The sequence below is a fragment of the Rhinolophus hipposideros genome, assembly GCF_964194185.1.
Source record: "Rhinolophus hipposideros genome assembly, chromosome: 13".
NCBI classification, from domain to species: Eukaryota; Metazoa; Chordata; class Mammalia; order Chiroptera; family Rhinolophidae; genus Rhinolophus; species Rhinolophus hipposideros.
In genome coordinates, this window is record NC_138059.1 from 37,611,248 (window position 1) to 37,638,799 (window position 27,552).

The 27,552-nt window shown below is 36.8% G+C and overlaps 1 protein-coding gene across 6 annotated transcripts; it reads left to right on the forward strand.

Annotated features, from left to right (window-relative positions):
• Positions 1-718: 718 nt before the first annotated feature.
• CFAP418 (cilia and flagella associated protein 418) lies at positions 719-23,945 on the forward strand. 6 transcript variants are annotated; one of them, XM_081070947.1, is made up of 7 exons: positions 719-1,218; positions 5,954-6,041; positions 8,736-8,800; positions 9,347-9,412; positions 16,724-16,837; positions 21,755-21,897; positions 23,311-23,945. In XM_081070947.1, the coding sequence occupies exons 1-7, from the start codon at positions 1,058-1,060 to the stop codon at positions 23,313-23,315; spliced, it is 642 nt and encodes a 213-aa protein (XP_080927073.1). In that variant the 5' UTR covers positions 719-1,057; the 3' UTR covers positions 23,316-23,945. The 6 variants fall into 6 exon arrangements, with proteins under 6 accessions (XP_080927073.1, XP_080927075.1, XP_080927072.1 ...); XM_081070949.1 differs by having other exon boundaries at positions 16,742-16,837; XM_081070944.1 differs by lacking the exon at positions 23,311-23,945 and adding an exon at positions 2,913-2,973 and having other exon boundaries at positions 1,036-1,218; positions 21,755-23,112.
• Positions 23,946-27,552: the final 3,607 nt, after the last annotated feature.

The following is a 27,552-nucleotide window of genomic DNA, read 5'->3' on the forward strand; positions in this document are numbered from 1 at the left end:
CGCATTACACTTTTCAAAGCAGAGCTCTTATGGAATGGTGGGACAGTATGACCCTACATAATAAATTTAAATTGGTTGGTAATAGCATTATAGTCCCCAGTGGATGAAAAAAAAAAAAAAGAGTTCTGGGAGCTGTTCGTCTAAGAGCGAATACCGGGAATGCGGGAATGGAGCTGGGATCAACGCAAGGAAACCCAAGGCTGATCAGGCGCCTCAAGGTTCCAGATTCCCTCCGGGAAATAATTCCTTCAAAACGCAAGCAGGTGTACAGTAGTACTGGATTTTACTCCCTTTCTTCTGTTTTCTAATTCTAACTTTAAAATTTTGACTAAATCAGTTTTTTCTGATAAAAAAAAAAAGTTGGACGGGATGTGCTCTGAGTCCTTTCAAAAATCTGAAATTATTCTCTTACCTGACAGCTTTGCAATATTTTTCTCCCGATCCATTGTTACTGTAGACACTTGTGTATATACTCTATATAGATTTTACTGCAAAATCTAACGCCAGGAGTAGTCGTGGCCGAGTGGTTAAGGCGATGGACTAGAAATCCATTGGGGTCTCCCCGCGCAGGTTCGAATCCTGCCGACTACGGGAAACCAAGGCTTTTGCAGATACTTGTTTTCATTTTGGAAAGTTCTCAACTTTCCCATAGATTAATTAAGGAGTTTATATAAAAGGCTAGAATACAGAAGGACCCCAATGGAGCCGGAAGAAGAGTGGATAAAGGAGCTAGGAAGTAGTGTGATTGTAGTTACAACCAGAAGGGGGAGATGAGACCAAAATGCGTCAGACAACCTGGAACGATGAAAAGCGAAGTGTCCTGACGTCGCTCAGGAAGGAACAGCTCCGACCTCCGGCCCTGCGAGGACCCCGGCGCCACGAGACCTCGCTGACCCACAGCACCCTTTTGCCCGAGTGCTGTCAGCGCAAAGTCCTCGCGGACGCCAGGGCCGCCTCGGAAGGAGCGCGCATGCGCAGCGGAGGGCGCAGGTGAGGGCGCGCGCGGCGCGTTCTCGCGTTGCCCTTGGTAACTGGAGGAGGAACGTAATGACTCAAGATGGCGAAGGGTTTGGACGAGCTCTTGGATGAGGTCGAGTCCAAGTTTTGCAGACCAGACCCATACTGCCTGGGCAAGGTCGAGCGGTCCAGAGGCTGCAGCGGCGGCGGCGGCATACTCAGCAACGACTGGAACCGAGCCGAGGCGAAAGAGAATCTCAGGTTAACGGACGGGAGGGGTGGGCTGTTCTGGTAAAGCCTGCTCCAAGCCCTAAAGCCGCCCTTCCGTCGGAAATCTCCAGCTCTTCTCCCTGCTAGGGCCCAGACCCTCAGTTCCCGAGCTCCGGGGCCGCCCACACCTCAACTCCGTGTCCACGAGGATTCTGGCGTATCTCTTACCGAGGCCCGACTCCGCCCCCGGGCAAGTCCCAGAGAGCTGACCCGCCTCTGAGAGCCCGAGGCCTCAATCAGACAGAGCCCAGAGAGTCCTGAAGGAGGTGAGGAGAGAGCGGTGCCGTTTAGGCGCGCTCTCCTGAGCCGCGAAGGCTCTGTGAGGTACCGGTGCAGAGAACCTCAACCTATTGTCTCTGACCCCATTCCCGACATAGAGTAATCCTTGACCAACTTTTGAAGTAAACGATTCCTTTCTATTGTCATCATTAGCTGATTTTTGTTTTTCTTTAGCTCAAAGAATTTGGGGAAATTTCTGAAGTCTTTTGGGTTTTCATCCAAAAAATTACCTTTCGAATTTGTCATTTTTTTCATACTCTAATTATAATTCTCCCCACAATCCCAAAAACAAAAAAAAAAATTTTGCGTCATAATGAGAATTGCCTTTCAAAGTGAAGACTTGGAACCCTCTACAGTAACTTCCTAGAACCTGTTGGAAACGTTTGTAGAATTACACAGAGGTAGCTTTGGAACAACCCAAGAAGGGCGTTCTTGTTAATTTATGGCTGCATCTGTGGTTTTTGTTTTGGTGCGCATGTGTATGATTTCCCAGAAATATTACTCAACTTTGTTGTTACCCAATTTACCAGACTTACCTCTAATGACGTTTATTTGTTTTATAAACATTCACCCTCAGAACATAAATACATTGAAAAGATTCTAAAGTTCAGAAACAATTTCTAAAAATTAATTGAGTACTGGGCAGCATTCTAAAAAATATATGTAGAGCCAACTACAGTGACTACTTTTAATGGGCTAATGCTCATTTGTTGAGATATTTATGCAAATAACTCTCATTAATTTGTAGATTATTATCTTTATGCTGGACACGCTTAGATACTCATTCCGGCACACCTACTATTCTTATCCCACAGCAATGTTACCTTGATATTTCTATTACTCTTTTTATTTGTTCCTTTAAGGAATGGAGACAGTTTATCAAAGAGCCTTCCAGAGCCTGTTCATCTTAGAACTACTGGTACAGAGGGTTAGGATATCTTCCATCAGGCAGCTTAAAATGGAAAGGGCTGCTAAGATGAATCCTCTTCAAGTACAGGTCCTTTTATGCCTCTCTCCATAGCCTGTTATTGTACTACTAAAATCCATCCATAATGCTTCTAGCACCCCATCCCGCCTTACTACATCAGATTTTTCAGTAATACATTTATAAAAGTTGTAGCAAACCAGTCATGTGTTCAAAGTTTTCATTTGGTAGTGTAGTTGTAAAGATAAATTATGCAAAAAACAGCTACAAAGACCCTAAACCGAATGCCAAATACAGCCCCTACCTGGTATATAATGTCAAACATTAAAATTTTGTCCTGAGCCAAAACTGATACTTAAAAGTTAGAAACCTATTTATGTTACGAATTTATTAACAGGAGACTGCCTGCTGATTATTGTATAGGGATGTAGCCTGTATCTTTTCCTTATAAGAGTTAACATACTGAAATTGTCTCTTAAAGTGATAGTTCTGCAAATAATAAATGACCATGTTACATCTGGATACCAGGAACAATTGCTAATGTAAGTGGTCAAAACATGTAATTTTTTGAAGTGTTCAAAATGATAAAGAGAAATATGGGATTAATTTTTTAAAAGACTGATGCAGTTTGAAGTGCAATAGTAATAAAATGGTTCAGGATGATACAGATGAGAATGTTTACAGATAATATCATAACCTCCTAGTTAATAGCTATAATAATAGCTAACATTTATTGAGTCTTCTGTATGTGCTACGTGCTTTATATATGGTATTTCATTTAATCTCCGCAACCCTGTGAGATGAACAGTCATCCCATTTCATTGACCTAAATCAAGACTTAAAAAAGACTTAACTTGCCTTGTCATATTTCCAATTCCATCAGAACATTGTAGATCTTGATTTAAGCTTTTATATGTACCTTTCACATTTAATTGTGGGTTTCAAGTGTTTGTATTTCTTTTATTTAGAATATACCTTTTATTTTTGATAAAAACTATATATTAAATCGAGATTAGACTAAAAGAAGCAAAGGTACAGATAGAACCAATAAATGTTTATTAACCTTCAATTAAGATTCTTATATTACAGTATCAAAAGACCAGAAAAATAAAAATATATTACCCTGTTCTTTAAAATTTACATAGGTTCTTAATGAAATGATGGCCTGTTTTTTTTTGTCATTTCTCTAGCAAAGCATAGACAAGTGTAGTCATCGTGAAATTGTGTGATCTAATAACAGACCAAAATCTTATGTAGGCTGACAGTATGAATCCCTAAAGGTACCGATTATGTCGGTAAAGTTTGCATGCATCTGATTCTTGAAATTGTGAAATTATATGAGAGCAGAACCCAGAGAGTATATCATGAAAACCAAAGGAGAAGAAAATTTCAAGACATCTTAGCAACGTGCTGTCATAAAAGGAGTTAGTATCCAACAATGTCAGATGCTTCTGAAAGATTTAAAAGGATTGGAAATCAGAAAGACCATTGAGTGTGGTGATTAGGTCAATAGTGACCTTTGAGAGAAGAGTTTCACTATAGTTGAAGGATGTAGAGGCCAGAAATAAAATATTACACCTGCAAGAAGTTTTAAAGAGTTGTCTAGATCTCCTTTTTACAGATAAAATGTTTGAGGTTCAGAGAGGTTAACTAATTTAAACTAGGTCAGTAGTTCTCAACCAGTGATGATTTTACCACTCAGGAGGCATTTGGCAATGTCTTGACATTTTGGATTGTCACAGCTAGGGAAGAATGTGTTACTGGCATCCAGTGGGTAAGAAATCAGGGACGTGGTAAAATACCCTGCAGTGCACAGTGGCCCTCTCCTCTTCCCCACACACGTGTTCCAAAGAATTATCTGGCCCTAAATGTCAGTAGTTCCAAGGTTGAGAAACCCTGATGCTAAATCCAATATACTTGATGCTAAATCTAATATACTTGTAAGGAAGTAGAAATAATGAATATAGACTGCTCTTCAGTAGTAAGTAAGAGAGGGTGATAGATTCAAGAGGGTCTTTTTGGAGTGTTTCTTTGAAAAGCAGAGTCTTAAGCATGCTTATAAATCAAGGGAAGAAATCAGTACAGAGTGGAAGACATTAAGGGTAAAAGGGAACAACTGAAGAAGCAAACCCTGGAAATAGATGGAATCAAGCGTTCACTCTAAGGCAGCAGTCTCTGGATTTTCTTACATCAGATTAATTATCTTTCTCCAAGCAATAACAAGGGCCATATAATCAAATGGTCCAATAAAGTTATGAAGTTGATGTACAGCATCTGTAACATAAACTCTAAAGAATGTAATGTGTTGAGTGTACAGACTGCCTTAGATTCAATTCCAAGTTTCTCTCACTATTTGTATGAACTTGAATGAGTTTCTGAATCTATCTCTGTTTCTTCATCTATATTGTAAGTATTCAGTAAATGTTAGCTATTAAACAGAAGTTCCATGCAGTAACAGTCTGTATCAATAATCCTGTGATGGCTTTACCTGCAGAAGTTAGAAAGGTAGTTAAAATATTGTCAAACAAATAATTGCTCTTTCTTTTTTTGTATTGATCAATTGAGTATATAACCTTTGGCTCCTCTAGTAAAAAGATTTAGTGTAACTTAACAATGAAACTCTTTTTTTTTTTTTAATTTTTACAAATTATTTTTATTAGTTTCAGGTATGCAAAAAGTATAGCAACCAGACATTCATATATCTCACAGAGTGATAACATCAATAACTCCATTACCCATCTGACACTGTATACATAGTTATTAAAATGTTATTGGCTATATTCCCTATGCTGTACTTTACATCTCCATGACTGTTTTTTAAATTATAGTTGACATTCAATATTATTTTATGTTAGTTGCAGGTGTACAATATACTGGTTAGACATTTATACAGTGAACCCCCTGGTTAGTCTAGTACCCACCTAACACTATATATAGTTGTTGCAACATTATTGACTATATTCTCTATGCTGTACTTTACATCCCTGTGACTTTTTCATCATTACCCATTTGTATTACCTAATCCCATCACATTCTTCAACCAGTTCCCAACACTCTTCCCCTCTGGCAACAATCAGTTTGTACCCCGTATCTATGAGTCTACCTCTGTTTCTTTTTTTTTTCTTTTTTATTAACAATGAACCTCTTAGGGGAAAAATTAGAAAGACATTAAAATTATCTTTGTTTATAATTCTCAGGTTCTACTTAAAATTGTACATATTTTTTATTCTTTATAGAGTGGTTGATGTTAAGAAAGTACATGCCCAGCTTTTTCTTGAATATAATGTATGCTTTAAACATCTTAAGTATGCATTGATAAAGTACACGTGTGAATTTGTAACTGATAAACTATATTTTTCTCTCAGCAAACAGGTTTTGTCCATAGCAGGAAAAAAATTAATTAACATCACGTTTATCATTCTATTATCAACTGTAATAATATACTTTATTTAAACAAAACTCTTCTGATACTGCCTGACTTTATCTGCTCTTAAGCTTCAGCTGTTTTATTTTGTTTTTCAGATCAACAGAAACGTTTAAAAAAGAAGATAATCTTGACAGTCTTATTAATGAAATATTTGAAGAGCCCAACTTTGATAAAAAACCCTTTGTAAGTCAAGTGTTATAAATGTGTGATAATTTTTTTCATTATTTCAAGACATGTTTAGAATAGTCTGATAACTTATAAAATGCACAAGTATCTATAGTCCTTTGCATTCTGAGAAATATAATCATTTAAATAAATTATTCCACTTAGAGTTGTAGAAGAAATAAAATATTAGAAATTCTCACCATGTGTTTGGTTATTCATTTCTCAGCAAGCATGCGAAATTAGAAAAACTGTTAGAACAAATGTCAACTCATAGTTGAAGTTGGTTGCCTGTATTTATTTGTGGACTCTAAGAACACTTTTCTAAAAGACCGAAAACAGTTTTCATTATAGGAATGTGCTCAGCATCTCACATGCAATGCCATTGCTGTTATTCCATGAACCATGAGAAAATTGTTAATATTTTAATTTTTAAATGCTTATGTATCTATATCAACTTTATAAAAAGCTCATAAAATAATATAACAGCCCCCTACATATTTACCACTCATATTGAACATATATTAATGTTTTGCCATATTTGCTTCTCTGGATTTTTTTAAAGAAGTAAAAATAATAGTTTAAGAACTCCCCAAATCCTACTCTACTGCCTTTCTTCCCAGAGGTAATCACTGTTCTTTCTATCCATACTTTTATACTTTTATTACATATGTATGTAAACATAAACAATTTTCATTGATGTATAATAGCTCATGTAACTCTACCATAGTTTATCCACTTCTCTGGTGATGGACATTTAGGTTGTACCCAGTTGTTGCTCTTACAAACAATGCTTCTTCAGATACCTTTAGATGTCTTCTTTTGCCCATCTACAGGAGTTTCTCTAGGATTTATAAACCTTGAAGAGGAATTGCTAAGGCTATAAGGTGTGCTCATTTTAAACTTTTCTACCCATCGCCAAAGTGTTTTCCAAAGTGCTGTATCATTTATATTCTTACCAGCAGTGTATGAGAATTTATATACTTTAATTTTTACCATTTTGGTGATTGCAAAATATATTTGTTATGTTTAAAAGAAAGACCACATGGGAGTCTAAATTACAAGGACCACAAAGAGAAAAAATCTAAGAAATAAATATAATACCAAAGGTTTCTTTAAAGGTAGGGAAAATTAAACAAGACAGTGGAATGAAAATCACGAGGCAGTGGTGGTGGTAAGGATATGGATGTGGGCCACTTATATTTTTGTGAGACAGATGAAAAATAAAATTACTAATATAGGTCTTAAGATCTTTTTTGTCTCCACATTTAATTTTATTTAATTCATCTGAGATAAATTAATAAGCTGATAGCCTAGTTGCTTAACCTGTCAACACAATGGCAATGGTGTTGAATACTCTGTGGAAAAGAATGCGTCATAAATGCTGAAAGCAATGCTAGTTTAATAGAGCAACTACATGATGCGATTCATGGATCATCTGAGTAATTATTAAGTACTACAGGATGCATATCTGTATGTGGGGCACTGTTTCTTCATCTTAAGGTATTTCAGCAGAAGGAAATACTTCTCTTGCTTGACTTTTAGATACACAAATTTGAAATAGAAGTAGAATCATGAAGAAATAATTTTGTGTACTTCTTCTATATGCTCCTTTTTTCAGTTATATCTAATTTTCCAGCCTGCAAGGGAGAAAGCAACCCAAATAAACTTCTGAAGGAGAACAGGTCTTTGTAAAACATTGATTGGATGAGGAAAAGTGTCTGTGAATGGCTGGTCCATGCCCACCTTGTCCTCAGAGGCCACATCATGCTAAGAGTATTGCTCCTTCCCCTGATGCTTGCCCACTCTGTTATGTTTCTGAACTGCTCTCAGACCCACATGGGAAAGCCCAGAAACACAGTAAATATCACAGTATGCCAGCTTCGAGTCATAAGTGTGAACCTGGATGGTACATGAAACATGCTCCGAAAAATAGAAAAGACATGCACCGAAAGTTTTTCCAGTTCTGTTTAATATCAAAAGAGTTAAGAGAAATAGTAAAATGAAATATTTTTGCCTCCTTAAATTTCCTCACCTACTAGGTAGAATGAAGGAATGTCTGCATAGTTTAAAATGCCTTTTCTCCAACTCACTTCCCCTCTTTGGCTGTGGTCCTAGTATGTGGGTTGGCTTATATTGTTTGGTACCATATACCAGTTAACAATAAATGCCTGCTAATGATGATTTTATATAACCATATAGGAACTACCGTATGGTTGTGACTATGTAGCTCTACGTTTTCCTTGAATGCCTATTGGTTGATACCTTTCCATTTGATCAAAATTAATATTCCTGAAGTTACCCTGGAGTTTGGTTAGTTTCTTTTTAGGTCAGATGAGTACCATTCACAGCCTTTAAAAATGAATCAGGTTTTTTTCCTCCTCAATTGAATTTTTCCAGGATGAAGTTTAAATATTAAATCATTAAACTCTCGTATTAACTGAAGAGTTATAAAGTGACTCTAAATCTTAGCATGCTAATAATAGCAGTATATCAATTTCCTATACTAAAAGAATAATTTGCAAATACCTCAGGGAGGTCTACTTCCGTTTTGCCTTTAAAAGGTTTTGATCATTGTTTTTATTTCAGAAACTTGAAAATGATACAAAATTTTTGTTTACGTAATTTAAAAAATATTCTTGTTATAAAATAAAGAATATTAGTTTTCATGTTACAATTGTCTAAGTTACTCTTGGCCTTTTGTTTTTTTAACAGAAATTGAAATCTAAATCTTCAGGTGACACATCTGTCAGAGCTTCCATTCAAGACCTTGGTAAAAGGTAAGCTGACATTGCTCTGGTGAGTTACACACACTAGTGAGCAAACACTGTGAGCATAGTCTAGTTGATTTTATTACCATTTAAAAAACAGTGACATTTTACAACAAAGCACTGTTGGCTTTCAGGAGAAAGACCAATAGCAATATCTTTAGTGTTCTTATGGTCTGTGACCTCTTAGTGTAAAGGAACTTGAACGGGAGATTATTGCTATTGTAAATAGTTTTCTGCCATGTGGGGAAAAAAAAGGTAAATGTGAACAGTTTCTCAAAATTAATGTTCTGTTATATTCTTTAGTATTTACTTTGTCCTTTACATTATTTGGCAAGCAGATTTTTCTGTGACTCATTTTAACTCCTTGAGTGTTCCTAAATGTACACGTTGTGTCCAATAAAACAGTGATCCTGGAATAAATACCTCTTTAAAATAGTTGGCTTGCTCAGGAAAATATGCAATTTGATTACAAGACTATCGATTCAATGAGGCCAAATTAACTTCTCATATTTTTCTTGTAATTTTGTTTTTCTCCCGTCTGTTGAACATGTCTAGTTGCAGCCCAGTATACCTTGGTGGAAGCACTGTTCCATGTGGGGTTGGAACAACTACTTCACAGAGGTAGGATGTCAGAAATATACCTTCTGATTAGGTTTTTCCAAATTGGTACCCTGTTACGACATAGTTCTTATCATTTTATGATTAATCTGTTTCATAATGAGGAATATTTTATTAGCCAACCCAAGAACACTTTATGGAAATGTTTGTTACTCTTGGGTGATAGCTATTTAAAGCTATGATGTTGAGTATGTGTTGTTCATTATGTTGATGCCCTTTTCTAAGCCCCACTTGAAGTGCCTGGATCACTCCAGTCCCAGCTTGGCTTCCACAGGACACCAGGAGAATGAGCTTCTACTTTGTCATTTTTCCTTCCAGGTAGTGGAAGCCAGTGGCTAAGACATGTAAAGCTATGTGGCCATGCAGCTACATGATAGGTACCCACACTAACTTGGCCAAACAGCATGAAAAGCTGCAGATCTGCAGTACCCAAAAAGTTCTCAAGATAGTCGCTTGATTTTACATATTTAAAAACCAGAAACCCTCCTTTCTTTATCCCTTCCCCACCCTTTCCTATACTCACTGTCTCACGCAGTACCTCTTTAAGGCAGTCCTATGGTCCTGATAGTACCTATCTGAAGCCCATATTGGCCTCGTACTCCTAGCATATTGCATGCTCATTGTCATAATATGGGGAAACAGATTGGTTTTAAGCAAATCTTTCTGTTGTCCTGGTACTTTTGGTTCTATTTTTGCAGAGGCCTACTTACCTAGATTATTATTTTTTTGTCTAGTTATTCCTAAAACACTTTTTATTTTCTGATAATTTTTTTAGGAAAGAAAAGACTAAGATGTATGATTAAATGTTGACCACATTTCAGGAGGGATAACTGTTATATTGAATAACAGAAGTGGGATCTAAAAAAGACATTGTTGAAGAGTTGATGCTGGTCTAGATTCTAGGAAACCTGGAAAGAAGGGCTGTAGGAACAAAAGGAAATGGGGTCTGGGGAAGCCTGTACCAGGAACACCAGGCAGCAGACAGGCTAATACCGTGTTTCCCCGAAAATAAGACCTAGCCCCACAATCAGCTCTAATGCGTCTTTTGGAGCAAAAATTAATATAATAAAAATTATATTTTACTATAATATGAGACCGGGCCTAAATATGATATAATATAATACCAGGTCTTATATTAATTTGTGCTCCAAAAGACGCATTAGAGCTGATTGTCTGGCTAGGTCTTATTTTTAGGGAAACACGGTAACAGTCCATTGGGTGCTGCCTGCTATATGGGTTGTGAGAATTGATAGCGCTTCAGTCATCATGCATTGAGGACTGCCTATACAGAGAATTAGAGGTACAAACTGCCCTTTAAGAAGAATACAGTCTGGTTACTGTCAATCCTGACTATTTGTGTCAACTCAGTGGGACTGACTGTCATAGTCATTTCCATTTCCAAAGAAATAATTATGTTATATTTCAGCAGTAGGAATCCTATATCCTGCTACTACTTTTCCATTTTATCTCAGAATTTGTGTGTTAGTGTTTACTTACAGCTGTCTTTTGATTTTAAAAATGGTCTTTAAGATAATATACTCTGTTTTACTTCCAAAAAGTAAATATTTTATTAAGATTTTCTTTTATATAGTATTTTTTACATTCTTTCATTTGGTTCCAGAATAGCAGAGTCTTGTTCCAGGTGAAATTTCAGTGGACAAAAGAATGGCCTGTTTTTCAGCTTGAGGGTCCTGTTACATGATATTGACCCATGAGAATGCCAAAATCCATCAAACCCCATTCCTACCTTCTTCTGCACAGCTACAAAAGCAGAAAACATATACCATTTGCATATATGTGCACAAGTAAATGTTTGCATTCACAGATTTCTTCTTCCTCTCCCATTAACAAAGATACCAGTCATCAGCCGCCATTTTTTAGACACAGATCGACACCCACAGAAAGATAAGCACGTAACTGTTCATGTACTTGTAAAACATTTTATGTGTGAAGTACTTTATACTGTCTAGAGCACTTTTTATATATGCATATTGGTTCACCTGCTTCACAGGAAAAAAAAAAAAAAACAAGATGGAGATAAAGCAAGAATTTTTAACTCCATTTTGTAAATGAGGAAATTGAGGCACTGTGTTAAACTCATCAAACACATGTGAATTAACCACCTGCTTGCTGGGTCCTAAATTTTGAGTGAACAAACACATTGTGGTGAACAAATAAATGAACACTTACCTGCCCTCAAAGAGTTTTCAGTCTGAGGAGAGAGACTAAATAGATAATTCTACAAATAAGTATTTAATTTCCACATAATATGTTATACACATATGTTATATGTGTATAACATATGTATAATATGTTATAGACATAGATAATTATAGACATAGATAATTGGCACCCAAGCTCATGTGAAGGGTTAGAGAATGCTTCCCTCAGCAAGTAACATTTAATCAGACTACAATATGAAAAGTGAGTAGGAGTTAAGCAAAGAGAGGGGACCATTGGAGTCAGAGTGCATGCCATATGAGGTGATCCTTAGCTGGGAAAGAGTGTTGGAGGAGCAGAGACCATTCGGGTGAGCTGGAGCATAACGAGTGGGGGAAAGAATGGCTCCCAATGAGGCCAGAAAGGTAGTCGAGGGACATTTGGTTTGAAGTCCTGTAGTTCTCTGGAGGGTTTTAGAAAAAGTATGTCATATATGCAGTGGAAGCCACTGGTGGTTTATTTGTTTGTTTTTAGCAAATGGAGTGACCTAATCATATTTGTATTTCTAAAGAAAGTCATTTTGGCTGCTGAATGGAAAATGGATTGGAAGTTGGAGGGACAAGACAGGAGAGGACCCAGAGAGATGAATCAGCGGGCAATAGTTACAGTGGTCCAGCAAAGAGATGATGATAATAGCTGTGATCTGAGTAGAGACAGTGGCTGTAGGGAAAAGGTGTTATATTTGAGCTATTTAGAATCTAGAATTGACAGAATTCAGTGAATTAAATGGCTATGGGAGGTAGGAGAGAATGCTATTAAGAATGATTCCCAAGTAATGTGCCTTACCCAAGGTTACATATATTATTACAAAGCAAGGACTCAAATGTGTAACTTGATTCCCACTCCATTATTCCTTCTAGCATACCAGTTTACAGAAGGCCATATAATAATGTATTAGAAAATCTAATGTAAGGGGAAAATCTTTGCTGTTTTTGCTGCTGTGATTTTCCAACTGTCCAAACATTAAGATTACCCTAGTCCACTGTGTAGATCTGACAGAAGTTAGCTCAGAACCTCAGGGTAGGGTCTGGGCACAGACTATATTGGGCTGGATTTTGGGCATTCCCACCATAAACATCTTTAAAATAATAAAGACTTCACTTATTAGCTGAACAAGGGGACAAAGCTGTTGGTGACACCTTCATATTCTATTCCCTCCATATTTTAGAGAAAGATATCTGACAGTTTATCTTTCATTGGAATCATGACTTTCGGCTATGCTCTCTATATACATAGTTATGAAAGAGAAATAATTTTAAACCCTGAAAATAAGCATGATTTACATGACCAGGGCACAATGGAAATTGAGTCTATTCTGCCTATTTTCTGCGTGTTTTATTTGATTCCCGGGTGGAGTTCTGATTTGGGAGTAATGCTGAATAACTTTAGAGTATAAAGATTTGAGTCTTGCCCAGCTGGTGGAAAGGAGAAAGAGTAGTAAGAAGCATGTTGGCATTAATAAGGTATAGATAAAACCAAGGTGTTATTTTCAAGCCAAATTGAATTTTACTCTCCTAATTACTTTTTAAACTACTTCTAAGACTGGATTATTCTATAGACTGGTACTAATTATGATCTAAGAGAGTGAATCGTAGCAGCAGAGTGATTTCTTAGCTGTAAGTTTTATTTTTCTCAAAGGACAGTGTTTGTAGGAAAATGTGGTAGTGTGAATAGATTTGAATAAACTACTAAATTTTAAATTAAATTAAAAGGCTGTATTTAACATTATGGTTGAGATTTTACACATACAGAATGTCAGGAAATTCAAAATTATAGTTCCCACAACAGCAATAATTCAGCCAAATTGCACATATGTATTAAGGCATTAAAGTTAACACTCTGTGCAATCATGTAATAAACTACATATGCATGAGAAAGCAAGTTATGGCAGCTTTGGGAACCATCATTTTGCATTTCCTGATTTGTACAATCAAAATTCAAGTTCAAATGTGTATGAATATAATTGTGTTGAATTTCCATATGTATATGATACATCATAAATTGCTAACAGTTTAAAGAAAATATGAAATTGCTTATGAAACATGGATTTTGAATGTTTAGTTATTGTTATGGTTAATAATAATTTTACAAATAGAAAGCATTCTCAAAGGAAACTTTAGGCCAAAAACATTGCAATTTTCAAGTTACTATATCTGAATTTTAAAATCTGAAATACGTGGTTAAAAAAAAACTTAAGTATGGGTTTTATTTTATTGTTTTTTTAATTGTCGAAAGATTATATCCTTATTGAAAAAAATAAAAGCAAACTTGAAAAATGTATAAAGAGAGCAGTAGCAGCCCTTGAGTGGGGGGGGGGGGTCCACCCTCGGAGGCAGGCGGAGGGGAGGGGGGAGAGGGGCACAGAGGAAGAGTAAGCAGGACACTCCGGGAGGCAGGGGGCGGGGAATTTTAAAGAATTTAATTTTTAAAAAAACGAAAAAAAAAGAAAAATGTATGAAAAGAAAGATAATAATCTCCTTCCGTCCCCTCCATTCCCACCATTCCTGAGACAACCAGTGAGAGCTGCATAGTACACGAATATAACCTTCCGTGTTTTTCTCCATGTTCTTACCTTATAAACACCTATATAGGATTTTTTTTTTTTTGGTTGCTTTTACAAAAATAGGAACATGCTATATGTTACGGTGCACCTTGCTTTGGCCATCCCTCTAGGTCAGTGGGTAAATTAATTCTCTTTATCAGCTGCCTAATATTCCATAGTATAAATGTACTATATATTATTCAGTCCTTTCACCTTTTGGTAGATATCCAAGTGGTATCTTTTTTTTTGTCACTTCAACAATATTGCAGTAGAAATTCTTGAAATATATCCTTATTTGGTACTTTTATTTATATGCTTTCCCAAAATAGGATTGCTAATGCAACAGCTAGGGATAATTTTAACTTTAAAATAATGCCAAGATTTTCCCCCAAAGGTTATAGCAATTCATATACCTACCAGAAATGTCTGAGAGTGCTAATTTTTGCTAACTTAATTGGTAAAAGAATTTATTTTCGTGGTTGCTATAAATTTTAATTATATTTTACCTTTTTAACAAACACTAGGTGCTAGGCACAGTTATAAACACTTCACCAATATTAACTCATTAGGTCCTCATAATAATTATTCTATGAGGTGTAAGTATTATTAGTATCCCCATTTTACATATAGGGAAACTGAGTCACAGAGAACTTGAGTTACTGGACTACAGTTACACAGTTAGTAAATAGTGGAATCAGTTGAAACTAGGCAATCTATGTTCTGAGTCTACACTCTTAACTACTATAATACCTGTATTAGTGAGATTGAAAATACGTTTTAAGTTTTTTTATTTGTTGTGATGTTTTCTTCCTCTCTGTTACTGATCTTTTCACTTTGGTTTGGGTATCTTAAAAACTCTTATTTCCTTTTAATGTTTAGATGATTAAATATATCTATATTGATTCTAGTTTTTAAATACTTCAAACAATAGAGGTTTCTTTAAAGTACTCACAATTATTATACAAATCAAATTGTAGCAGCAATTCATAATTATTGCCATATATTATCATTTTACTCTTAAAGTCCCTATGTAGTATATGAGTTTTGAGAATTGCTTGGCATTTCAGTTCCTCAGATATTCATTAAGTACCTGTTAACATGATAAGCATAATTCTAGCAATTCTGCACTCTTTCTTTCCTGCAGCATCAGCATTTTGCCTGTCACTACATCTTTTCCATCAACATATAAACATGCTTTTTTCACTCCTTTCTTAAATAAAACCTTTTCTTAACCCCACTTCCTTTACCAGCTACCACTTCAATTTAAACTGCTCAGATATACCTTCTCAGAGAGGACTATGCTGGCCACTATTTAGAATTGCAACCCACTCCCTCCTAGTACTCCAAATTTTATTTACTCATTATTTCATTTGAAGCACTTTGCATCTTCTAACGTTGTGATGAGTATTTATTTCTTTTCTCATTAGTATTGAAGCTCCATAAGGACAAAAATCTTACTAGCACCGAGTAGGCTTTCAGTAAATATTTTTAAGTGAGTGAAATGCCAGATAGTGGGGAAAGAGAAACAAATAAGATACTGTACCAGCACTTAAGTTACTTATAGGGGAGACATTCATTTCAATATAACGTGGCAAATTCTGTGATAGCAGCATCTTTGAAAATTTCAATAGGAAAGGAAACAACTTAAAGAAGTTAGCTTAAGTGAAGATCTCCCTCGGGAACAATTTGAAAACCATTAAACTAAAAGAGCTATACATTTATTTTGTTTCTTTTATATTGGTCCAATATACATGTGTGCATACGAGGTCTGACAATGAAGTTCAAGAACTTGTTGCAATGATGTTGCTAACCGTTTTTGGTATCAGAGGGATTATTCATTATGAGTTTGTACCAACTGGACAGTTAACCAAGTTTAGTATTTGGAAATATTAAAAAGGCTGCGTGAAAAAGTTAGACGACCTGAACTTTTCGCCAACAATTCATGGCTCTTGCATCATGAGAATGCACTAGCTCACAGCACTCACTGTCTGTGAGGGAGGTTTTAGCCAGTAAACAAATAACTATATTGGAACACCCTCCCTACTCACCTGATCTGGCCCCCAGTAACTTCTTTTTTTTTCCACCCGAAGAGAAAGAAAATATTGAAAGAAAGACATTTTGATGGCATTCAGGACATCAAGGGTAATGCGACAACAGCTCTGATGGCCATTCCAGAAAAAGAGTTCCAAAGTTGCTTTGAAGGGTGAACTAGGTGTTGGCATCGGTGCATAGCTTCCCCAGGGGATTACTTCGAAGGTGACCATAGTGATATTCAGCAAAGAGTTATGTAGCACTTTTTCTAGGATGAGTTCACAAACTTAATTGTCCAACCTTGTATATGTATCAGTGTGTAAGATAGTAGTAAAATGGGTTTGTGCAGAAATTTAACCTGAAAGTTCAGACATATAATCAGTCCTTTGCTATAAAAATTTATAGTCAGATTAATCTTTACTTTTCTGTTGTTTGCTCTGTAATATGTAATATGTAGTATAGCCTATGAATAAATCACCATATTTTTATAATTAAACATACTGATAATCTTTAATGTACAGTTCTTTTTCTCTGAACAGAGCATGTGACCATCTGCGTTGTATATCGTGTGATTTCTGGGTGGTAAGCTACAATGACTATATGTGGGACAAATCATGCGATTATCTGTTTTTCAGGTATGTTTCTAAAGAATTTCACTCTGTGAAAAATGTACCAAGTACAACTTTATATTTCTCATTTTGCTGTAATGTCTCTTGGTGGACTTGGCCAAAATGCAAAATGTGTGGCCTCTACCTCTCCAGTATTTGTCTCATCCATCGCCCCCTTTCATTCTGTCTGCTGTCAGCCTGGGTAAGGACATGTTACTTCTGGACAACAGTACAGAAATAGCCTCCTCACTGAGTTTTCTGCCTACAGTTTCTTCTTTCAGGCCACCCTTTCCTTGCTGAGAATTAAAGCATAACTATAAGTATGCCATTCTCCTGCCTAAAACACTTCTGCTTACAGAATCATGTCCAAATTTCTTAGTATGGCATTTAATACCTTCCACAATCCAGCCCCTATCTATTTATCGTCCAGCTTTGTCTTTCCACAATATACTTTTCACTATCACAGGTTTTTAGCTACATCAAATTAATACTCCCATTCCCATTCCTTGTGACTTTGTGCAAGCTGTCTACCTTCTGGGACACCTTTTCATCATTTTTCTACCTAAACCCTACCTGTCCCTCAGGGAACAATTTATTACGCATCTTCCATGATTTCCTCACCATTCTCAACTTGGAAGTAAATTCATTCTTTCCCATGTGTCCACAGTACTTCATACCTATTTTAACACTCACTGTAATATAAGATTGAAAATCTTAGGTTGGTTTATGTGTCTGCCTCCCTCTTTATGGTCAGGATCGTCTTACTCATACTTTTACAATTTGTACATTTTTACACTTTTTCTGAATACCTAGTTTTTAAAAATACTATGTTATAAAAATAAAATGATGCATTCACATTTTTAAATAAAAATTTAGAGCTAGAAATTAATTGTGCATATGTCATGCATTTTTGGATCCCCAAACCTGTGCCTAGACAAAGACTATATTTTCAGACACAAGTAATCAGAATATATTGTAGCATATGTTATATGTAACATAAATATGTTATATGTTTATGTTATGTATATGTATATGTTATGTATATGTATGTTATGTTATATGTTATATGTTTATGTTATATGTAACATATATCTTTATGTTATATGTAACATAAAGAAAAGGGTGAGTCTTTCTTCCACGTCTCTTCTGGCAGCCATTCTCGTGTAAATCCCTGGGAGTCTCCTCTAATTTAATAATTTTTAAACTTTTTTACATCAAGAACTACTTTAAAAATCTTATGAAAACTTTGAATCTTCTACACACACACACACACACACACAGCACATACACATACACACGCACATACATGCACACACAAAAATTGAAATGTACAGATACACGGAAAAATTAAAATTTAAGAAGTTTCACAGTCCCCATTCAAAATAAAGTCTGGTACAGTACCAAAATTCCAGGTCAGGTTAGCCCATTTTTAATTCCATAGTTGGAAAAAGTCAGCTGTTAGTTTCAGGTCTGTTTTGCCTTTTCTGACTTTTCTAAATCCTCTGCTAGACACTAACTTCAGTTAATCTAATAAGTGATTAATAACCCCTATATGTCACTAAAATGAGCCATCAATTTTTAGAAAACTAGTATAGGATAATAGAATGCATGTAATATCAAAACTGGTGTGAGCACAGGCATTAAGTAAACTCACCAGTGATTTAGTTGGTATTGAGGAACTTGCAGTGTCTAAGAGTTATCAAGGACATCATTTGATTTCAGTGGTAGCCTGATTTAAAAAAAAAATGTACTTTTAGATAAAACAGAATTAGATTTATTACACTATTAAAAATAAATAATATTTATTATTTGTCTTTCTACAGTATACTAAATGCAATATTTTTAAAGCAAATAATAACAAGTAATTATTTATATCAGTAGAAAACATTGTCTCAGCCCTCAAGATACTTAGAAATACTTGGGAAGTAAGAGAATGGAACAAATAAAAAGGCTGTTCACATCATAGGATAGAAATCATTAACGTGATATTTTTTATTTTGTAGAGCTTATTAGTGTTCCTTTATCAAACAGACATTGTTCAGTACCTAATCTGTGGTATTCTTAGATATTGGGCTCACAAGATGAATAGGACCCAGTTTCTACTCTCAAGTAATGCAGTTATGAGAGGGAGCAACATCGTGTGATAGTATAATGTGATAAATGTGACAGTGGAGGTAAGTTAAAAGAAAGAGGCGTATCACAGGACAAGGTGTATACACTCCACCCCGAGGTATCCGGGGAAGCCTCAGACTCTTGAATAATAACTAGGAGTTTGCCTGGCAAATAAGATGGTCACTGGTATTCTTTTAGGAAGTATTTTTAAAGACACAGGTGAAACCACATGGCATGTTTGAGGACTTACAAGTAGTGTGTACTGTGGAAAGTGTTGGATACAAGGGCAGGAGATGGCAAGAGGTGAATGAAGTAGGAGAGAAAGTTAAAAAAGTGCAGAGCCAGGAAAGCCATACTGAGGAATTTGGACTTCATTTTTCAGGTTGTGAATAACGGAAGGCTTTTATTTTTATTTTTTAACCAAGACAGCAATCTGAATAGAGGTGATTTTTTTTTTTTTAAGATAACTACTGTATGGGAACCAGGCCAGTTTAGAATCATGGGGATTATTGAAGGATGTTTTGATAATCCAGTGGGAAACAAATGAGGACCTGAACTATGGCAGTGAGGAGGGTAGAGAGGAGTAGATGGATTTGAGTAATATTTTAGAGGTAGTCCTGGCTGTGAAAGGTGAGAGATAGACATCGTCTAGGCTGTATCCTGGGTTTTGTGTTTACATTGATGGGTGATGATATTGTCATTTGATAGAGGGAATTGATGAACAGATTTAAAGGAAGAGGCTATACTCAGATGTTCATTTATGGGAGCTGCTAAAACTGTGGCTCTTAAGTTCTGGTAGGAAATGTAATCTGTAACATGGTAGTTGAAACCATGAGATTGGATGATATGACCCCGGCAACTTGGAAGCCTGTCAGTGAATGCAGAGTTAAGGGATCATTTAGTTAAGATAGGAGGTACAGTGATGTTTATGTTGTCGGGTAAGGGAAATATGGGAGGGAAAGTGTGTGTGAGAAACAAGGTCCTGGAGGCTTTGGGGCCTGGAGTTCTGATGGAAAGTGAGCCTTGGATAGGAAGAAGAGTTTCATCCTCTATAACTGGATGAAAGGAGGTAAGATATTGATGCATTCTTAGAGAAAGCTAGGAGATGGAAGGCCTTTCACATCTGATGGCCTGGCTTTTTGAGTGAGGATGTGGTCTGCTGAAAGTAAACGAGTGGAGGGTAGATGAAACACTTGAGGAGGTAAGGGAAAAATCGCATAGGGGAACCAGAAGTAGGTGACTGAAAGCGAGTTAAAAGGTTTGCAGAGTGCCATTGAATGCCCAGCAGAACCTGGGGAGCCATTTGTTTTCAGTCTGCACATTATACAGTGAAACGCCATGCTGTTTGTTTTATTGTCCTTATTTTATAAATGGGGGAAATAAGTGTATCCTAACTTTCACAAGTTCTAGAACTTTCTAAAAGATGCATAATCTATATTTGACCATCCTGCCATAATAGCTAAATTAAATGCTTTTATTTTTATATTAAATCTTTTTTTTTATGGGAAGTAATGAAATTATTTTATTTTCTAAGCTTTTAAGATATGTGCTGCTTAAAAAGCATTTGAAATGTATTAATTAGTTCCTTGGCTCTTCATGATTCCTACTCTTAAAATCTCTCATTATTTAATCAGGTATCAGATGTTAAATTTTGTCAAAATATATTGCAGGTTGAATAAAGATCATTTTTCCTTCATTTAACAATTTTGTTTTCATTAAACACATTTAGTTTTGTGGAGTTTTTTTTTCTTTCTGATAAAACTTGGATGATTCATTTCTTCCCCTGTAACCTTAGCTAAGTCACTTAACTGGTCAAAGTCTCATTTTCCCAAAATCAGACAGTTGGCCTAGAATATCTCTGAAGTTTTGTTAGGTTCTAACTTTCTAAATTGTGCCTGGGTTTTGTACAATATAGTACTGAATGTGGTGTCCACTGGCCACCAGAGGGCACTTTATAGCCTGCCTTCTATTGCAGTGATAAAAAGTAACGGTAGGACTATATATATATATATATATCTTGTTTAAATATTTATACTGTATTTCATCATTTTATTTTGCAATTTTTTCATCATTTCATTTTGAATTGTTTCATTTTCTGCCATGGAATAGTTACATGAATTCAGTACATGGATTATCATGAAAATCATAATTGACTTTCTATTAATTAAACTTTAACTTCTCTAGTTTTTAATAATTGCATCAAGTCAGATAGTTATAATTTTTGTGATGGTCCTGCCCATTGATTCAGTTATTTTAACATTATTGTCATTTAATGTAGGATAGGCATTTATTTGGTTGCTAATACTATAAGTGAATAAACATTGAAACAAATGAAAGCTATAATTTCAGTTCAACATAAAGAAATAAAAGGCACTTTTTCTCTATTAATGTAAAATTTCGACAGTTAACCTATCAGAAGCGTATTATTTTTATATCTCTTATATGCCCTCCATTTGCAAATAATACAGGCTTTTAGAATACGGTATAGTGAATATCTGAGTTAGGAGATGAACCACCATCCTTTCCACTCTGTTCTCTATCATGTAACCTCTGATAAGACAAATCAATAATTCTTCAGCCTTTTAGATCTTGTGTTCTAAACAGCCTTAATAAACAGACCTAGAGAATTAACATTAAAAAAGACTGGATACCGAGGAAATACCATCAGAAAGAACTCAGAAGCTTCTCTTTTATTGTTTGTGTGAGGGGATCAAGATTTGTTTAGTGTTCAGATGTTGTAAAGATAGGAAAATAAAGCAATTAGAACTTTTTTTTTTGTCATTAAGCACTGAACAAAGCCACTATTATAAAACATTCATATTTTACTAATAGGAACAACATGCCAGAATTCCACAAATTAAAAATTAAGTTGGTAAAGAAGAAAGGCACACGAGCATATGCCTGCCAGTGTAGCTGGAGAACCATTGAAGAACTGACTGACCTTCAGACTGATCATCAACTGCGTTGGATTTGTGGTAAACATTAAGAATGCAGACTTTTCACGTCAGACAAATGCATCCATGGGATCAGTCCATTAATCATTATAATATTTAGGTAAAGGTACATAGCAATATCATGCCCGTTGGAAAAAAAACAGGAAGTTTCATGTAATGACTTCAAATTTTTGAAGACCAAATGGACTTGAGAAGATAATGAGCTTTAATATTTTGGAATTATTCCCTTTTGATATATGGACATTTTACTTTGTAAGTAATGTAACGAGTTATCCAAATTCTTCTTTACCATCCTATTTCCTGTTAAATGGAAGTTTAATTTTAGAGTTTCATACAAATATATAGCCTTTGATTAGCAACTGCAGTATTACTGACTGCTGATACACTTAGCATAAACATTCCTCATTTATAGCATTTAAAGGAGATAAAGCCGGCCAGTGCAGAGAGGTCGTTGAGGGGTATATACATCCCCCTCCTCTAATCAGAGCTGTTATGCCAAATATCATAATTTAAACATGGCAGAAACTATGTAAGCAGTGACTAACTGAAGGGTTTTCAGGAGTACAGGTATATTGTAAATGAAAACACTGCCTATATCTGACATCACCAACTGAAAAGCAATTTTATGTTCAATAATGATAAGTCTGACAAATTTTAGCTTATTTCTCCTTTTGTTCATTTAGATATCAAGTTATTTAGTTTACAATTTAACAAATATCCATTTATGTATAAAGTTTGGGAGGGGAAGAGGGATGCATCTAAAGTCACAAGGAAAGATGCCTAATACAAAGTCGTTGTTGGATTTTCCAGTACTTTCTAGTCTTGAATGCTTAAAACTCCAGTCAAGTAAAGGGAACAGCAAGTAATATATTTTCTCAGGCAGCCTGTTGATTTTTCTGCTAGAATCAGATCAACATACAGTTTATTAGATGAGTGCATGAAAAGAAATAAAGTATAACTGAACCAACCTGTTGGGCTCCTTCTTGATATCACTGAGACTTGAGGAACTTTATAATAGCAGCACATTCCAGAAATCAGTTACCTTAAAATTACCAGCTCCTGGCCACAATGGAGATATTCTGGAGGCTTTCCAGTCTGCCAAAAGCTCTTTTTACTGCATGTATCTAATATATAGTTCAAATGTGTGACACAAGACATGCTGAAAAGGAGTAATTGAAGCAAAGTTATGATCTGCTTAGTCTTATGCTGAATCCATTCCAACCACCCTACTTAAGCAAAGAAGAAAAATCTGGTCATTCAAATCCTTTTCCTAGCCATGACACATTTGCACATGTGTAAAACTTACTTTGGTAAGTCTAGCATTGCAACAGAACAAATCTCCTAGTGGCAAAGGCTCACATTTTTGTATGAAGAATATGTTTACAGATCTTATTTTTCAATAATAATGTTTTACTCCCTAAAATTTTATCACAGTGTAGTTGTATCCAGAAACGGGGATTTGGATTAAAGTCACCTGTTCCAAAAAGAGGCACAGCAACAAGAACTGCACATTCAGAACCCCATGGAATTTGTCATAATGGGCATGTTTTCTTTTTATTCAAATGAACGTATTTACTAAGTCATTAATTTGAAAATATATTTTATTATTTCACCATAACTATCCTGTAACTTGGATATATTGCCCATGTTTGGCATTCCATAACATAGTAATTATAATTCCTTAATGTCAGAAATGTATATATGAGTTCATATTTTTGTTGGCAATTTACTTTTTCAGCTTTCTAATATTGTACAATTTTTAATCTAAAATATAGAAATAATATTATGTTTATATACCAATGAATAAATTACCAGTTGTATTTTAAGCCAAAATGCAATTACTTTAGTATCAATGTAGAAGAAAAGCATGATTTCTTATGAACTGTAATTTTAAAATGCAAAATCTATAAAACTTGCAAGATGTTTTGCCCATTTATTTTCAATATTTATAATTTTCTACCTTTAGAAAGTACCTATTTTTTGTCAAGCCAGGTAGCTACTTTATTTGAACTGTATTATACTCTCCAACCCTTGTCCTACCTAAAAATGAATAAATAATTAATAGCTTTACTCTGTATTTACTTTTTTTTTGTATAGTAAAATGTTCATATTGAGATTGATTTGAAATAATTTTGATTTCTTTTAAATGTCAACAAAAAAGTTTCCAACCATCCAGTTGAACAGAGAATTTATTTATTTACATCGAGGAGGAGAAACATGCCATAAGTGTGTGTTCATGCATGTGTAACAGAACATGGGTATTTAAAGGACCAGGCCCAAGTGTCATAAGAACAAGCCATGTTGATGTAGTATTCATCCAGACCCTGTATATTGATGTCAGTAAACTTAGCATCCTTCTTTTCTTGGACCAAAGAAGATAGCATCAGACTATGACTTTGAATTAACTTTCCCTCCTTTACTTAGATCTGATATGAACTAAATAAAATATGAACTAAAAAGGTCTTTGTATCCAATAAGTACTGTGATGCTGAGCAGTAACTTTCAAATGCTGATTTTTCTCATGTTTTACAAAATATCTACCAGCCAACATACTACCCCGAGTAACACATATTGTTTAAAATAGTTCTTGAAGAGAAGAAAAGATTCAAAATATGCAATCTCTTTATAGAGATTCAACGTCTTATATGTATTTGGGTTTATGACACCTTTTTGTGCCCTATTTTAAAAGATTGCATGGGGTATGTCGATATACATGGGGTTGATACATAAATTTGTTTTCAGACTTTCCCCAAATGCCTTCAGATAAGGATGACAATATGAACTGTTACAAAATCAGAGCTGAAAGTTTTATCCCTTGGGAAGTTACTTAACATTTTGGGCTTTATTTTGCCTTATCTATATGAATGGTGACATCTGTTTTTAAGCTTGTTAAAGATTAAATTATAGATGTTATATTAAACACAATTTCATAGGAATGGCGGCAGCGGGGCACATTTTCTGAGTTCTCCTCCGGATCTTACTACAAACGGGACATAGAACCCATCAAACAACTCTTTGCTCATCACGCAGAACAGCTAAGAGACTCGTGGAAGGATTACTTGAAGGTGCGCAAATTGGGCGAGCAGGGGAAGAAGGAAGGGAGCGGAGTGGAAACGCGCGGTCTCGTGGTGGAATCAGGCCGGCGGCGGCGGCGGCGGCTGCGGCAGCGGCGGTAAACCGCAGCTCTAAAGACACAGGGAGATATAGAACATGCAGAACAGCGGGGAGACTCATGGAGGAATTACCTGAAGGTGTGCGCGGATTGCAAGCAGGGGAGGAGGCAGGACAGCGAAGTGGAAGCGCGCCCCCCCCACCCCCACCCCCTCGGAGCCGAGGCCAGCGGCAACCGCCACCGCTGGCGCCCAGGACGACGGAGCGCAGACTCGTGGAAGGTTTGCTTTGGAGTGTGCTAGTTAGGCAAGCGGGGGAGGAGAGAGGCGCACGAAGTGAAAACACTAACCCCCCCACAGCGGAACCCAGGCCGTACAGCAACCGCTGCGCTGCGTGGCTCCCAGGACTGAGCGGAGACTCGTGGAAGGTTTGCTTTGAGGTGCGCTAGTTGGGCGAGCGGGGGAGGAGCGAGGAGGGCAAGAGGAGCGTGCCCACAGGAGCAGCAGCAGGCAGCACCCGGGGCTCTAGAGTCCCACGGGAGCCCAGGGTGCAGCGGAGAGCGCAGGGTCCAAGAGGTGGGCTCTTTCCCTGCGTCCCACAGCTGATCGCTCCCGCCGGGGCGGGCAGCTCGTAGGCCCTAGGGCAGACAAAGAACTCAGACGCCACACCTGGGCCCCTCACCGCGCTTTTCGAATCCTCCCCCCGCTTTTCCAGAGACTTAAAATGACCCCTGAACTGAAGAGTAGTGTCAGATTACAGAGGGGAGTCTGTGCTCAGGCGCTGGGAAGATGGGCAGCCAGCTCTGACCTTCGGAAGAGGCTGGACGAGGAGAGAGGAGACTCCCACACCTCCAGCCACCACCTTTTCAGGCCTGCGGGAGGAGTGTGACGTGGCTGGCCTGGGAGGGAGAAGACCCCTTTATCCCCAGCCCCCACCCTTTCTGGCTGGCCTGGGGCGGGGCAAGGGCAACCGCGGAAGCACTCCCTGAGTTCAGCAGTAAGCTGCAGACGCAGCTCCCGGCTTTCAGCAGCTTAGAGATCTCCCGCCCGCCCCCTCCCACACACCCACGGAAGGAGGGCCCTAAGACTCAGGAGTACTGGGCACAGGGCTGGTGGAGCTACTCTCAGCGTGCATTTGTGCAGGAAAGAACAGAAACTGCACGGTCTCTCTGAAAACTGTCATCCAGACCCCTCAGCCCCTCGCATTTAAATCTACATTCCCAAATTCACTTTGGGCACCAGGTGACTAGCACTGCCTGCGCACTAGGCAGGGAACTCTGGCACAGCCGAAGACAACCTGGAGATTACTTGGTGGGCTTAAGCCAAGACTGGTGCTGCTTTCTGTTTTGTTTTGCTTGGTGGTTTTTGTTTTGTTGTTGTTGTTGTTGTTGTTGTTTCCCTTTTTTTTTTCTTCTTTTTTTTTCTCTTTTTTTCTCTTTTTTTCTTTTCTTTTTCTTTTTTTTCTTTCTTTCTTTTCTTCTTTTTTTCTTTCTGCTTGTTGTGATTTGCTTTGTTCTGTCTTTATTTCTTTGATACCTTTGCCTATGTTGAGTGGGGATTGTCGGTTGTATTTTACATGTGAATGTACTTGATTTGTTTTCTTTGTTGTTGTTGTTGTTGTTGTTGTACTTCATAACTTGATTTGTGCTGAAACTGCCCTAACAGGGCCCAGCTTAAGAGGCACAAGATTCAACATATCCAGAAGCCAACTCTGGACCAAACCAGAGTACTACCGGGTTTGACCTACAAGTCAGACACCCAGAGGGAATTCTCTGAAGGCACAAGAGCCCATAGAGGCCAAACCTCATTTAAGTGGCCAACCCTCACCCAGCAGAACACCCTGCGGTGGGCAGAGCCAAGTTTCACAACTAGACGGCCTAGGAGTTAAACCCACCTACTCACAAGCAAAAAGCAATTAAAGTTCTTCTTGAACAGGACGATATACTAAACACACGAACCACCTGTGGAGCACATGCAGAGGTGAAGAACGAAATAGTCCAAGTCAAATATAAAGGACAAATAATACATAAGATAATCCAGCAAGAACTAAGAGCTCTAGGGGATCTTCCTACTACATCAAAGCAAGCACAGAGAGTCAGTCACAATGGGGAGACAAAGAAACATGTCCCAAATAAAAGAACAGAAGAAACCTCCACAACTGGAACCAAATGAAGCAGAGGTAACCAACATGTCAGAGACAGAGTTCAGAACACTGGTGATAAGAATGTTTAAGGAGCTTAGCGAAGACATAAAGAAGGATATGGAAATCATAAAGAACAACCAGTTAAAACTAAAAAAGGATGTAGAAATCTTAACGAACAACCAGCTAGAACTAAAGAACACAATTACCGAAATTAAGAACTCACTTGAAGGAATGACCAGCAGGTTAGATGAAGCAGAGGATCGAATCAGCGACTTAGAAGACAAGTTAGCAGAGATCACTCAAACTGAACAACAGAAAGAAAAAAGAATAAAAAACAATGAAGATGGGTTAAGAGACCTCTGGGATAACATCAAGCGCAACAACATGCGGATCATAGGAATACCAGAAGGCGAAGAGAAGAAG